General features: G+C 38.6%; 2 protein-coding genes across 2 annotated transcripts; one reads left to right on the forward strand and one right to left on the reverse strand.

The window, feature by feature from the left end:
* Positions 1-1,156: 1,156 nt before the first annotated feature.
* LOC104430934 (probable receptor-like protein kinase At1g11050) lies at positions 1,157-3,989 on the forward strand. Its single transcript, XM_039301356.1, has one exon. The coding sequence runs from the start codon at positions 1,358-1,360 to the stop codon at positions 3,362-3,364; it is 2,007 nt and encodes a 668-aa protein (XP_039157290.1). The 5' UTR covers positions 1,157-1,357; the 3' UTR covers positions 3,365-3,989.
* A 2,509-nt stretch (positions 3,990-6,498) lies between these two features.
* LOC104419969 (transcription factor bHLH160) lies at positions 6,499-8,362 on the reverse strand. The gene is made up of 3 exons (XM_018862282.2): positions 8,094-8,362; positions 7,188-7,550; positions 6,499-6,761 (listed from the first exon to the last, which is right to left on the reverse strand). Exons 1-3 carry the CDS (start codon positions 8,307-8,309, stop codon positions 6,681-6,683), a joined length of 660 nt encoding a protein of 219 aa, XP_018717827.2. The 5' UTR covers positions 8,310-8,362; the 3' UTR covers positions 6,499-6,680.
* Positions 8,363-15,515: the final 7,153 nt, after the last annotated feature.

A 15,515-nucleotide genomic window follows, 5' to 3' on the forward strand; every position in this document is an offset into this window, starting at 1 on the left:
TTGTAAGTTTTCATGAGAAAGTGTCGTGGCCACCGTTTTGTGTAACTTTTCACTTAAAATCAATGAGTTTTTGCAATTGAGTTTATGGTGTTATACACTAGCGTAGAATTCTATTATTCCATGTCTAAAAATATGAATTTTCTTTTGTACTAACAAGTGTCGAAAAACCATTGTTAAAAAATGTCTCGAATAATTTCTCGGTAGCTTATCAATTTTTTTATGAAATATTCAATTTAATTTGCAAATTATCAATTTATATTCTAATTTGGCAACTTTCATTAGCATAACTTATTAAACGTTCAGCTTTACTAACTTTTAAATGAAATCACTAACTGAGTGTTGGATGAGAAAGTTAAATAAAAGTTAACAATAATAAGAGAATTTTTTAGAGATAAGAGAAATTGATTATTTAAAAGAAAAATCTATGTCAATAACTCACTTCAATAAAAGTAAGTAACGCAAAATTAAAAATCAAATAAACAAGAGTTGGTAACTTGATAAAAAAAAAGTTCTAATTAAAAAATAAGAACAAAATAAACATTGGTAAATAACTCAAGTGAGAATTGATAACTCAAATTTTTTTATTATTTAACCAGAAAAATATTGGCGAGTCACCAAAATAATGGTTATTAAATTCATATAGGAGTAGATAAATTTAGATTTTTGATAATAAAAAAGGCAAATAAAAGTATGTAAAAGGATAAGAAAAATTAATAATTTGTGATTTGTCATGCAGAGTCGGTAGATTCATAAAAATTTCGAGAAATTAGCACCTAAATGTAAAAAGATGAGAATAATTAATAATTTATGATTTGTCGGGAAGAGTCTATAGATTCATAAAAATTTCGAGGAATTAGCGCGTGAGAAGAACTGCTTTCTATTGTTGAATGAAATGATGGGATCCCTCCGGGCATCAGCTAGTGGTGCTTATTACCGCGCTTCCTCCCATGTCTCGGTCAGGTCATTTTCTCGCCACTTTCGTACTGCTATGCATGCATGTCGTGCACTTCCATCGACCACTCATCTCGTCGCGTGCATTCTTGACTGAGACTTTTTCTAGTAATCCAAACCTGACCATCGGACCACGACGATCATCACCCCCAGTTACAACTTTGTCGCGTGCATTCTTGCTTTCAGATTATTTAATTTCAAGCATATTCAACGGTGTTTGACCAGACAACGGATGGGGGTGGCTGCTCCTTTCTTCCGTCCGCCTTTTGAAGCTCCGTTCATGGCGTCTCCATCTTCTCCCTTCTTGAACCACCTCCGTCTCCTTCGATGCTCTCCATCTCTCATCATCACCATCTCTTTTCTCCAGCAGTAGAGCAAAGCAAGAATCGCACCCAAGACGTCAGAGATGAATCCTGAATCGGCGTCGCCCGCTACCATCTCCTTCTCCTTCTTCTTTGCAGTTCTTTCTCTCTCTGCTTTCTCCCCAACTTCCGCCGCCGCCGCCGCCGCCCCCGCAGCGTCCGTGAACCCAGCGACATGCCCTCTGGATTTCAGCTACGTGCGCACAATCCCTTGGGACACTTCGAATTGCCAACACCCCAGCTTCAAACCCAACGCTTCCCTCAGCGACAATTCTAAGGACCCCTGTTGCCAGAACCTCCTGTCCCTCCTCGGCGTTGGTTTGGCTCAGAGGCTCCGACAGACTTCCCTCTTCCAACTCCCAGACCTCAACTCCTCCATTTCTTGCCTCCAAGGCTTTCAATCCGCCCTCACTTCTCTCGCTCTCCCCACCGATCTTGTTTCCTACTGCCTCGACCCTTCGCAGTTCCTCATAACGCCCTATAGTTGTGCCCACATTCATTCTACGCAGGACTGGGTCAGGGAACTCGGCAACTCGACTGCTCTTGATTCGGCCTGCAAGCCCGACCTCACTGTTTTGACCAACTGTGACCAGTGCGTGTCTGCTGGTTTGAGTATCCAATCCCAGCTGCAATCCATCAGTGGTAATAATCCAAATACTACGGATTGCTTTTATTTCACTGTTTTGTATGCTGCTGGTATTGTCAATGCTTTCGGGCCCAAGGGTTTGTATGGCTTGCTGACGTGCATTATGGCATTGTCAACCGATAACCAAGGGAGCTTGGCTAGTAAACGGCACACTAATCTCGTTTTTGGCTTGATTGGGGCTGGTGTCGCAGTCATAGTCATGTCTTGTTTGCTGGGTTTGTACTTTTGGTTTGATAGGATGTGGAAGAGGAGGAGGAGAATTCAGGGGTCTAATGCAGATTATAGTCTTGACCCGGAGGAATCAGGGTCTAGGGCAAGACCAAGGCCTAACATAGGGTGTATTTGTTTCACAATTCGCGATCTTGAGAAAGCAACCAGCAACTTCTCGCAGAAGAATTTCATCAGGCTGGGGGCTTTTGGATTGGTTTTCAAGGGAGTTCTATCTGATGGGACGGAGGTTGCCGTCAAGAGAATTATCGAATCAGATTTCCAGGGGGATGCTGAGTTTTGCAATGAGGTCGAGATTATTAGCAATTTGAAGCATAGGAATTTGGTGCCACTTAGGGGATGCTGTGTGGTAGAGGGAGATGACGATGATGATTATGATGAAATGAGTGGCCAGAGATATATTGTCTACGATTACTTGCCAAATGGTAATCTCAATGATCATCTTTTCCCATCGCCCGATAATCAAAGTAGGAAAAAGACACTGACCTGGCCTCAAAGAAAAAGCATTATTTTGGACGTGGCAAGGGGGCTTGCTTATTTGCACTATGGGGTGAAACCTGCAATATATCATAGAGACATTAAAGCGACAAACATTTTGCTGGATGCAGACATGAGGGCAAGAGTCGCAGATTTTGGGTTAGCAAAGCAAAGCGGAGAAGGACAATCCCATCTTACTACCAGGGTGGCTGGAACTCATGGCTATTTGGCTCCCGAGTATGCACTTTATGGACAGCTGACTGAAAAGAGTGATGTCTATAGTTTCGGAGTGGTTGTTTTGGAAACAATGTGTGGTAGAAAGGCTCTTGATTTGTCTTCTTCAGGGTCGCCACGGGCATTTCTGATAACAGATTGGGTCTGGTCTCTGATAAAAGCTGGGAAGATAGAAGAAGCATTTGATCCTTCGTTGTTGAAAGCTGGAGAGTCTACAAATTCGAACCCAAAGGGCATAATGGAGAGATTTGTGCTGGTTGGAATACTGTGTGCTCATGTTATGGTGGCTCTAAGGCCATCCATTTTGGATGCACTGAAAATGTTGGAAGGAGATATTGAAGTTCCTTCCATCCCAGACAGGCCAACTCCCCTGGGACACCCATCGTATTGTGGCGATAGCAACACTTTCGGCGTATCACCTGCCTTAAGTGGGCTCAAATTGAGCCCTGGAGACATGCTCAGGTAACGGTAGTTGGGAAAAGTTGAATGATTGACCCCATATGTTTTAGACTGCTTAAAAGGTGCATAGATAAGGAATTGTTCATTGGGCATCAATATAAGGAAGTATGAGTTGGTTTTTTTAAAGTACTGGGTAAAAAAAGGTCCCTGCTCTGTATACAGCCTTGTAAGAGTTGTGTACCATGTACCACAGAATATCTGGCTATCAAGAGTTTATTCACATGACCTCTGAATTAGGATATAGTTCTAATTACGAGAGACATATGGCTTTCAGCATCTCTGTTGGATCAGACTTGATAGCTGTACTCCTGTTCTGTCCTATCAGAAAGTTGGACAATTAGGCAGGCAAATTCACTTTATAAGACAGGAAGATGCTGAATTTAATATCTGAATATTGCCTATTCTTGCATCTTTTCTTCCTTTAGGTGGTGAATATTAGTAATAAAGATATGCTTATATAGGAAATTTAGAGTGGTATACGGTGCTTCAGATCTGATCTTGGGTCTTCCATTCATGCGAAGTCAAGTTTAATTGGCTAGATGACAAGAAGGAAGTGAACAAAATGACCGATTGCGGGATATAGATGTCCTCATTTTGTCTTCACTTGTTGGTGTTGCCAACTTGGAAAAAAAGTCCTATGAGACCTTATGGAGAAGAAACTTAAAAGAGAAATCAGGTGATAATTTGATATTGGATATTCCATTGCATTTTACATTGCAAGAGAATTTGACAGCATACCGGTTGCTGTTCTACTTCGTCTTGCATAGAAAGCTGCTATTCCATTTGCAGTTCCATTTGCAAGGGCTTGCATCTGTGAAGCCAGTAGTTTCTCTGCTGAAGTTGTGATTTTAATGGCTGAACATGCCGCAGGTTTACTCAGAGTGCTGAGGTTTTGATGGAATTTGAATATCCACGGGACTCGAAATATTTACTACCTTCTTTTTTTTTTGGTCTGTCTTCCTTTTGTTGTCTTTGTTCATAACTATGTCGATACGAAATAGAATAGTTTTGGTAATTTGCAAATGCAGGAGAGAAAATAGGATAGTTGAAAGGTGAAGTCACTGCCTGGTTGTGTGCTAGGTGCAATTTACCATCAGTATATGTGAGCGAGGCTAGGGTAACATCTCATTTTTTGTCTATACAAAAAGGAAGATCTTATTCTATTTTCCACGTGAGGGATAAATCATTGGTGGCGTAACATTTACATTTCGTGTCTCAGAATAGCCTCCATTTTCTTCATTTCAAAGTTCTGCTGACGAAAGACCACTCTTTCTTGATGCTTTGTTTCGCCGAAGAAAATGCTAGGTGGACTGAAAATGTTTTTATCGAGGGGCAAAGTCTCGATCTTTTGTGTAGTTCAACTGAAATGTGGAGATCAGAAGTCTTTCGATGCTGGCCTTTGAATGGCAACAGTTCAGAATGCTGACGTCTTTCGTCGTTTTATGCCAGCTTAGTCCAGGGTCCAAGTTAGCTGGTAGATGGTATGGCGGGCTCCGAGTATGTTGTCTGCTCTTTCCCGTTTTCTCATAGCTTGATGGAAGCAAATCACGTTCTGCATTTGCATTTCCGCCCAACGCCTTCCTCCTACGTCCAAATATTTTGGCTGTTCTTTTTGTATTTTTAGGGGGGAAAAGTTTCGCGCATACGAAAATGATTTCTGCCGGGGTGCAGTAGTCTCCACGCTTTAATTTTCAAACATCGCTATAACAGATGAGTCCAATACGATGGAAGACAGAAAGGAAAAACGAGGTCACGAACCAATCCAAATAGAGGCTCCCTCAAGAACCATGTATCAATATAAAATTTCCTGGAGAAAAGGTCCAAACTGCCCACCATCTTTGATGTCATGGCCTACTTTTGGCATCCAAACTCCATTCAGTCGTGAAATCTGAAAAACATATAAAGCGTATATCCTGTCCATAATGAAGCCAATGATAGCTATCCAAAGCAAGGCACGCTGACTAATTGCGGTGGCCAACCGGTAGAGAGATCGGACCGTATATTTCGATTACTCTAAATGAAATTTACGTCGTTTTCCTTTTCCTGCAATTGAAGTTCTTCAAACGAACAGCAACGCAATCGATTTCACTTGGATTGATGTCTCTAGAACTAAAGTTTGTCAACCTCCACACTGTTGGATTTATAAGGGTGCGCACGATAATCATTTTGCTTATGTTCCATAATTATTTTTCTATTCCAGAAACAAATTAGGAATATATATCTATTTTGTAATGCGATTTCATTTTTCTATTTGGAACAAATTTTTAGTCCAGAAACCGGTTTGAAATAAAAATAAGAAATAAAAAAATTTCACTTCTCTATTTCTAAAACAAAAATAAGAAATAAAAAAATCTTCTCATCATTCATGCTTTCTACTAGTTGGCCATCCACCCGCCGCTACCACTCACCGTATACCACCGCCGCCGACGGTCATTGTCCATTACCTAGGAGGGACAAATTTTATGTCGTTATTAAATACATATTTTACTGAAAAAAACTTATCTAGAAATAGATTTCTATTATAAAAGTCAATTTCTAGCTAAAATGGTTATCATTAGTACCTTAAGTCAATCATTTGCGAGGACCTTGATAGGAAGTGACAATGCACTTTGAAATATTTGTGCAGACAAATGAAATTTGTGTAGTCAAATTTTCAAAGATGAGAAATATAAATAATATGGATATAAGTAACTATAAAACTGACTTGTCTTCACTTCGCATTATTTGACAAAAGAAATGCCTATGCAGCTAACCTTGAAATAAAACATTGTAAGAGACCATATACTTACCATCCCTATGGACTGAGTGAATATGACTAAATCAGTAAATCACTCGGTTTCTCAAGAAAATGTCAAAAATACATTCAAATTTCAGAAGGGTCTGGTAATAGTGTCCTCGAGACATTTGTTAAGTATATTTAATAAGGATATATTTTGATTTTCGATACATCAATTACAGATAACACGAATGAGGTGCTGCATTGAAATCAAAATCCTTGTTTTTAATAAGTTCCCCAATTGTTAACAAAAATCCATTTTCAAATTCATGCATTAATTATGTTGCTCAGTCAGTCTCTTCTGTCTATGATGATCTAATTCTCTGGTCATCACCTCAACCGCAAAACATTCTGGGGACCCATCAAAAGCAAAATTGCAAGATATTTATACGGAAGAAACTTACCGCATCTTGCTAGATGTTTGACCTGTTAATGTGAAAGAATAAAAAATGGTAAAACTTCCGATGCAGAGGATCAAATTTCCAAGCTTTGGTCAGTCTGAAGATCAGCACCGCCATTATCCAGCACCCAACGGCATAGACCCGAATCAAGAATCACGAAGTAACCAGAAAGTTATCTTGTCTTTGAACACTGGGATATAATCAGATCCATATGAACTTGCATTCATCTGTACAGAGGAAAGAGAATATCAAAACAATGGAATTTTTCCAGGAACTCACAGTCAATTTTATGAACGTACACATTTGGGAATATGAACTAAAAAGGATAATTAAGGGCAAGTATGCTGGCTGCTTTGAATTGATATACTGATATGTATCGTTCAGAAAGAAGAATCCAATAAAAAGTCTGTTGCTTGTGGTTACAGCATTTGTATTTTCGTACTAAATTATATTTTTTGTGTGTGCGTATCTATATGTTAGACCAAAGTGATGACGTGGTAACACTCTTAGCTATAATTTTCTTTTGCTACGGAATTCAACTTAAGACTGCTGAAAGAAACTATGAATGTGGTGGTAAAAGAATTTAGCCCTAGAACACGTACTGATCTCCAAAGAGAAAAGAATAAGCAAGAAATTATCCAGTTAGCATATACCTGGACGTGTATATGGAAGCAGACTCGATCATGCGGAACTTCAACAGTAGAGGCATTCAAAATGCTAATGCCTTCGGCTTCTAAATTCCACAAAAGATTGGAAAGCTCATGGTTTCGCTGGTCCCTCTTTGTACATATCTGAAGGACGAGTTCACCTTTAGCGATTTCATGCACTGAAAGAGTCGGACGACCTTCGTTACTTTCCGATGATGTGTGAGAGCTATTGTTGAGAACTGATTGCTTGTTTGGATCAATCGCAGATAACATACTTTCCTTCTGGAGTGTTAGCTCCTCGATTTCCTTCTTGATCTCTGGAATGTACTCAAGTACCTCATCAATTATAGCCGGTGCACCCTGTCTCTTCTGCAATTTTGTATAAGCATTGTTAATTCGTAGTGAGATTGTAGAAATAAATAAAGTCAAAGTGAGAGCGCTAAAACAATTTTCTCACTACAAGAACATTCTTGCATAAATTGCTCCCGCATATATGAGTACGAACAGTTGACATACACAACTTTCGCAAAGGAATAAACATGACCATGTCTGTTGATGAAGCCAGCAGACATGCAATATCTGGGGAAGCAACAGATTACCTAGCTAACTGATAGCTCAAGTAATTAACGATCTGGCCTATGTTAAATCTCATTTTCCTTTTTTTCTGCATCAACGAGATTTGATATTTTTCTCGCTTTCTTTTGCTTGATTCACGTTCAAGAGAATATGTTAACCATGAAGATTTGCCTCAACGGCCGCTCTTTCACTTGAGAAGAATAAGATGGAAGTTGGGAGTTCAATCTTGACCCCGGAGTGAGGGAGACGGGTCAATCCGTGCTACACTAGGAGGGCAGGAAAAAAAAAAGCAAGAGAGAATAATTAAAGTAACGGGGAGGAGGTAGAGAAGGAAACCTTGGATGAAGGAGGAGGGAGCATATTAGCTAGTGCCATGTAGCAGGCATTAAGATTCATCCTCCTCACTCTTTCCTTGGCATTGTGATCTTCCTTTTTCTTCTCTCTGGTCATCTCCATCTCCATCTCAGTCTCGCAGCTCATGACTGATTTGCTGCCTCGGGCCACTCCTAAGTCTCTTGACTTGGCCAACTCAAGCATTAACTCGTTGTTCATATCATTGTCCCTTTCTATATTAGCAGCTGCTGAAGATGAAGATGTGCTGCATTCTCGGGGATAGCAATCTTCTGCAATGTGCCGCCAGGAATCTCTGGTGGGCTCGATAAACTGTCACTCTCAGGAAAGCTTGGATATCGATCAGTTTGTGATAAATACGGGTCTTGCTGATTGATAAAGATGCTTGCACTTGGACCCTCATTGTTGCTGGTTGTGGTTTCTTGTAGAATTTGTGACCACAAATCATCAAGCGATTCTAGGGAAAGATTTGGGTCGGTTCCAGATTCTATTGGGTTGGGGTTGTTGGGGTCTTCAGGAGGTGGTGGAAGAGACATGTATGAAGCCGTTCTGCTGCTAGCTAGAGAGAGAGAACTCAGTAGACGAAATCTCTTGAGAAGGAACTAGAAGAGCGGTTTTGGGTTGAAAAGAAGATATAGTACACTACTTTCAGATTCTCCAATGAACATCACTGAAGATTAGTGCGGTACAATAGCCATGGGGGGACCATAATGTGATCCAGTCTCCAAGGTCAAGAATGAATGCGAACCCTAGCTAGAGCTACAACTGTGTGAAGAGAAATAATGATAATAATGAAAATAAATAATGGAGCGACATGTGAGAACTGGAAACCCTAGATTCGAGGCATCTTTCTTGAATAATGAAGAAACTACCAAAAAGAGGAAAAGAATAGTATGCGGTCACAAATTCGCAGTGACGAGAAGACTGATCTGCAGATTAGCCTATGCTAAGCAATCGCAAACAGTTGCCCACCCATTCGCACTGCTTTCATGAAATCTAATTGAGATGGAGAGACATAAAAAGGAAATTCTGCGGCATTCCAGGAGAGAAAGAACGAGCTCTATAATGCAGCCCCATTTCAGAGAGACAGAGAGAGAGAGAGAGAGAGAGAGAGAGAGAGAGGAGATAAGGGTTACCTCTTACATGTCGTCTTTCCAATGGAGGATTCCAAAAGCTAAAACAATTCTCTAAACTTAGCGAAGTCAATGGATCGTGAAAGAAAACGATATTCATTAAAAAGAACGGATCATCCATTAGGCGGATGCAGTAGAGAGAGATCCATGGAAAATGCAACCTCCAGCTCTCCATGAGACGCATCGCTTGAGAAAGGAACTGACATATGAATATAGAATGCGTTTACGTGCCAACAGGCAACAAGCGCCGTACCTCCAACTAATAAACAACGTTATCTAGTTTTGCAGTACAATTGAACTAGCGAGAGCTTCATAGAGTAGTACACTCCGCCATTGATACGCACCAGTACGAGCATCTTCTTCCCTCTATATATCTCCTCTCCAAAGGCCAAACACGTCACCATATCCCCATAATTGCCTTCATACCTTCATGCCTTTGTCGACCCTCAACAAATATAGCTTTCAGATTGAAGCTCTTTAGCTAACATCACCATTCGTCATCCTCGCATGCCGGTGCATGTCCACAGCTTTTCGAGACAAAAGCAAACCCGGGTTAGTGGAATTTGAGAAGGATGAGACTAGTCGATCTTCTCTCAATAAGGGTATTCATTTGTAGTTTGAAGTTGTCATGTTGGGCACAAAACAGAGTTTTACCAGCATTAAATATCATCGTTCGATCCCCCACAAAATACGAATTTATGATAAATTTCAACAAATAATCTTAAGTATGAAAAATACATTGGTAGAAAACAACCGAAAACTTTTTCCAAGTAATTTATGTAAACATTTATGAAATTACGGCTTTTTAGTAGTTTGTGAATTACCAACATTAGTGCTAAGCTACGAGCTTTTATTTGCATAATTTATCTATACTTTGAATATACTAATTCTTAGATAAAATTACCAATCAAAATTGTTAGAGTGATTTATCAACTTTTGTCGATTAAATTACCAATTAATTTTGGGTTATCAACTCTCATTTGAATTACTTATCTACATTTACTTCTTTTTTTTTTTTTTTTATCAATTATCAATTTGAGCTGCCAATTTTTTTTTTTCTTGCTTTAATTAGTAATCCCTTACATTTACTAATTTATTTTAGAGATCACACATTTAAAAGGAAAATCTCAAATAAGAACTGAAGTAGGTTCATTTTCTCAAAAAGGGACCCAAAGTGACAATTGTATCAAATAATGGCCCAAAGTGGCTAATTTTGTCTCAAATAAGGACCGAAACTTTCAATCTTATTTACAGCTTGGGGTAGTTTTGTCCAAGAACATTTTTTCTTTAATTTTCTTTCTTTCTTCATCTTCCTCACACCTCCTCTTTCGCTCTACATTGCCTCCTTCTTCAACACCATAATCAAGGCCCCTACCAGCGATCTCGTGAGCTTCATGTCATCACGTAGTTGGTCCTAATGACAAGAAGTCGGATTGGAGTTATTTGCTATTGGCCACCTTCTCGGATGCTAAAATCCTCAGTTCCTCAAGATGCATCAAATCTCAGCTCGCTTGTGCTCAACCTAAAGCTTGGATTAACCTCCATCTAACGACGATGATGTTGGATTTTCTATCAAGGGAAGCGATCGATGAGGTCAAGAGCTCGAATAGGACTTGTCAATGGCAGCAATGGGGCAACGAAGTACAACAGTTTCTATAGTTAATGATGTTAGATACGACTAATGATCAATCTCAAGATGGAACATCGATTGAGGAGAAGAGTTGTGTCGATGAGAATGGCAAGAGTGTGAGTGGGTGTCTCCAGACTAGGGATTATTGAAAGGAGCCATTGACATTGCAAAGGGGAAGGGGGATCCTTGAAAGATTGAATTTACGCAAGAGAGGCAAACCCAAATTTGAAATTGATGAGACAAACTCTTGCCGAGGTTGAAATAGTCACCAACTGCAACAAAATTGTTCTTTGGCGTGAAATTGTTGATCACCAAGTGTTAATTGAATAGATGCATAAGTTAGTCAAACAAGACGATCCAGCGATGCTTGGATATTGCTACTATGTTGTTGGCAAGCAAAACTGAAAACAACACAAAAAATTGCAATTGCTGGGTTAGCGGAAGGTCCGGAATAAGTGGACTTTGATGCACTCTCGAGGTGAGAAAAATACGTCGCCAAAGGGATTAGTTGCATAGCTTGGGAGTTGGACAAGAAGTTGAGTCTCAGCAAAAGCAGATTCATATTATGGTTTTGAGATCAGAATTTGCGATGAACATTGGAATAAAAAGAACTTATTTTTTAAAGCTCATTCCGGCTTTGTGGAATTGTCTACAAACCATTTTGAGGAGAGAAATTTAAAATTTTCAACGAGTTCAACTACGTTGTAATGGGTCGTGTTAAAGAAAACCCAATCTTGGTCATACAACGAGATGACACAGAGAGCGATGGAGGGGTTGATAATGGAGGTGATGTAGAGAGTAAGAAAAATGAAGAAAGAAAAAAGAAGAAAGAGAGAGACTAAAAGTAAACAACAATGTTCTTAGACAAAAGTACCCTTGGCTGTGAATAAAAATAGAAGTTCAAGTCCTTAATTGAGAGTAAGTTAGTCCTTATTTGAGACGGTGTCCACTTTAGGTCCTTTTTTGAGAAAAGGCTACACTTCAAGTCCTTATTTGAGATTTTCCCCACATTTAAATTAACACAACTCGCCAATTTTTACCCCTTTATATTACCACATAGTATTTAATCATTAACTCTCGCTTAAGATACTTACATGCATTTAATCTTTTTTAATTTGCCAACTTTTCTTATCGCTTACAAACTTTTATTTGTATTTCTTAGCAACTTCTTAAATTTATTGATGTTTTTAGTAATTACCAGCCTTAGAGTGACTTAGCAAATCTTTTTCTAATTAAATTATCAATTAGTTTTGGGTTATCAACTCTCACTTGAATGACTTATCAAGTTTATATTTCTTTTTACTAATTACTGACTTTTCTTATCATTTTCCTAGCTTTATCTACTTGTTCTTAATTACCCCTTAAACTTATCCACTCTTATATAAAATTACTTTAATTTTAATGATTTGCTAATTTTTTTCTATTAAGTTATCAACTAATTCTGAGTTATAATATTTTATTTGAGTGTGTTACAAATGTTTATATATTCTTTTGGTATTTACTAACTTTTTCTATTGGATTACTTTCTATTGGATTACATATTCTATAGGGTTACTTTATGGAGCATAAAGTGGGTTGGTAATTTCATGTAATAGGTCATAAATTTAAGCCACTAATACAAAAGTTAAACAAAAGTTGGTAAATAATAAAAATTCTTTAGTTAAATGGATATAATGAAACAATTTATAAAATGATAGACAATAAAAAGGAGCTGGCAATTTTTTTAGAAATTTATTAAAAGAACGTGCAAACAAATTCTATATATCGGTCCTTGGCACCCAAGAGGCCCGCTCAATGGATTGTTTTCTAATGCAAAAATATACCAGTCCGAATTGCCACGGTCAGGGTTACTGATGGTCTTTCCTCTTTGGACCCCACATCACATATTTCTATCGCTTTGGCAAACTGGGGAGAGACCCTCCCGGTGCTCAACAACGAGATTGATCGTCTCCAGTGACTAGGCATCCCTCCGGTATTTTCTCTACTACTTCGGCTTGGAATATGTTTCGCCCTAGAGGTCGTTTGGTGCCTTGGTCTTCATTTATATGGAGCTCCTTGCTGCCTCCTCGATACCAAACCCTCCTTTGGCTAATCACTCAGAATCGTCTGCCAACCCAAGTGTCCTTACTTGCTTATGGAAAAATTCCCCACGCGATTTGTGCCTTATGTTCTTGCCGTCTGGACTCAATAGATCACCTATTTTTTGGTTGTCATATAATTAGAAGCCTTGCACTCTATTGGGTGACTAAATGCAATCTCGCTTGGCAGAATAAATCTTGGATGGCAAATCTAGATTGGGCCGCCAAGCACATTGCCGATACTAGCTTTCACTAGTCCTTGGCCTATTTTTCCTTTGGAGCTTTATGTTACATAATTTGAAAAGAGAGGAACAATATCATTTTCCACAATCAATCTTTCTGTCTCCCGGCTTTGAAGAATCACCTTTAAAAGGCTATCAAGGATAAGGCGATGACCTTTCAACATGTTCCGGACATTCCTAGAAATAGAAGACTACAACAAAGCTGGGGTCTTCATCCTTCCATTTTTTATTGATAATGCTTGGCCGGCGTGTCAAGGTTTATTAGAGCTTGGTTGAGGTTGCCATTGTTTTTGTGCTCTTGATGGAGTTGGGGGCTAGTTTCAGCTCCTTTCTTTTCGGAGGTTCGTGTTGCTGATGTGGATGGCTCAGAGTAGTTAGGGGCTAGTCCAATGCCTCAGAGGTCGCCGTCGCTAGTAGTGTGGGCTACCGCTATTTTTGCTCTTTGCCTCCTTCCCTTTCTTGTTTGTTGCAGTTGTTTGGCTTCTTGTTGCTGTTGTTTTAGCCGTTTGCTAGCCGCTGTTCGGCTATTTCAGTTTCTTTTTTTCTCGACACCCTTTCACTCATTATGACTTGTTTGTCACTATGAGTGTAAGTTTTGTGGTGCCGAGATCCCCTGATGTACATTTGTTGGTTAAAGTCTATATAATACTTACCTTACCAAAAAAAAAAAAAACTCTATGTATCAATTTTTATCATACATAACATTACTCATTTTAATGTAACTGTAATGTGTGAGTAGAGTCAAGTAGACTAATTCAAAACATCCATACGTTTGACATAAGTCTGCCGCATGGTTTCATATCGTGCAAACAAACTCTATGTATCAATTTTTATCATACATAACATTATTGATTTTAAGGAGAAGTGTTAAAAAAAGTTCTAAATATTTTGCATTTATGCCAATTTAGTCCTAAACTTTTTACTTTATGCCAATTCAGTCTTTTTCGATCAATTTTGGCCGGATTTTGTTGGATCGAGCGCCGCCGGGCCGACATATTCTGATCGGCGTTGATGTAAACAACTTTTAATCATATTTTAATATTTTTTTTTTATTTTCTTTTTCTTTTTTTCTTTTTCTTTTTTTTCCTACTCCTTCCCCTTCCTCCAATCGATTGTCGGTCGGCAACCAACCAAAGGCAACGGTCAATGAGGTCGAGGTCAACCACGCTAGATCCGGGCGAGGGTCAAGCCTCACCCATGGCCGACAAGACTCAACCTCGCCAAATCCGATAAGGGCAAACCTCACCAGCCTAATGTGAGGCCGCCCTCACGGCCACTTGTGAGGTGCCCAGCGAGGCTCGCCAGCCATTACCTCTGACTGGTTGCCGAGGTCCGACCACCGCTAGAGGAAGGGGGGAGGAGAAGAAAAAATAAATAAATAATTCAAAAATATTAAAATTTATTAAAATTTATTAACGTCAAAGACGATTGGGCCACATCAACCGGTCGGCACCCAGTCAGCAAAATCCAGCCAAAATTGGCCAGAAAAGATTGAATCGACATCAAAAAAAAAGGTTTATAACTAAATTGGCATCAAAAAAAGGTATAAGACTAAATTGGCACAAATGCAAAAGGTTTATGACTTTTTAACACTTCTCCTCATTTTAATGTAACTATAATTTTTTAGTAGAGTCAAGTAAACTAATGGAAAACATCCATACATTTGACATAAGTCTGTTTCATCGTTTCATGTATTAGATATGGGAGAAGTCAATATTTATATAAACATTGGAAACAAACTCAAATTAGAGATTGTATCGGAAAGTTAGTTGGTAATTTAATCATAAAAAGAGTTGGCAAATAAGGCATGTGAAAGTAGAAACTCAACAGAAAGTTAGTAAATTAAAATAAAAATTAAGTAAATATACATCAGTAAGTAAATCAAATGCGAATTGATAAGCCAAACCCATTAGTAACACAATTGGAGAAAAGTTGACAAGTCATGTAAAAAAAAAAAGTTGGTCATTTCAAATAGTAATTAAAATATTTAAGGAGTAATTTAAAAATAAAAAAATTGGTAATTTAATAAGAGAAAAGTTGTTAGTCATTCTTTTCTTTAGGGTTCATCTATTTCGTGGAAAATTTACAGTCAATATATATTTTCCTCAATTTCCGACATTTGGATCATTTAGGAAAATAATTTGGCAGAGAATGTTTTCATAGTGAATGGAAAATCTATGTTTAAATTTAGGAAAATTACTTCATTTTTTAAAATCAAAATCATTTCTCAAAATACGATCAACCCCAACACTTAAGCATGAAGACTCGACCCCTATCCCTCAAAGTTAGGCCTCGACCCCAATGCTCAACCCATGTCCTTGTAA

This window comes from Eucalyptus grandis, chromosome 9 (assembly GCF_016545825.1).
Source record: "Eucalyptus grandis isolate ANBG69807.140 chromosome 9, ASM1654582v1, whole genome shotgun sequence".
Classification (NCBI taxonomy): domain Eukaryota; kingdom Viridiplantae; phylum Streptophyta; class Magnoliopsida; order Myrtales; family Myrtaceae; genus Eucalyptus; species Eucalyptus grandis.

Bases quoted from the DNA above. Each gene is read 5' to 3' on its own strand.
- LOC104430934 (XM_039301356.1), top strand. From the start codon at position 1,358: ATGAATCCTGAATCGGCGTCGCCCGCTACCATCTCCTTCTCCTTCTTC.
- LOC104419969 (XM_018862282.2), bottom strand. From the start codon at position 8,309: ATGAACAACGAGTTAATGCTTGAGTTGGCCAAGTCAAGAGACTTAGGA. The intron at 7,551-8,093 runs GTTTCCTTCTCT...ACAAAATTGCAG, and splicing joins TCCCTCCTCCTTCATCCAAG to AAGAGACAGGGTGCACCGGC. The intron at 6,762-7,187 runs GTATATGCTAAC...TCCTCTGTACAG, and splicing joins GCTTCCATATACACGTCCAG to ATGAATGCAAGTTCATATGG.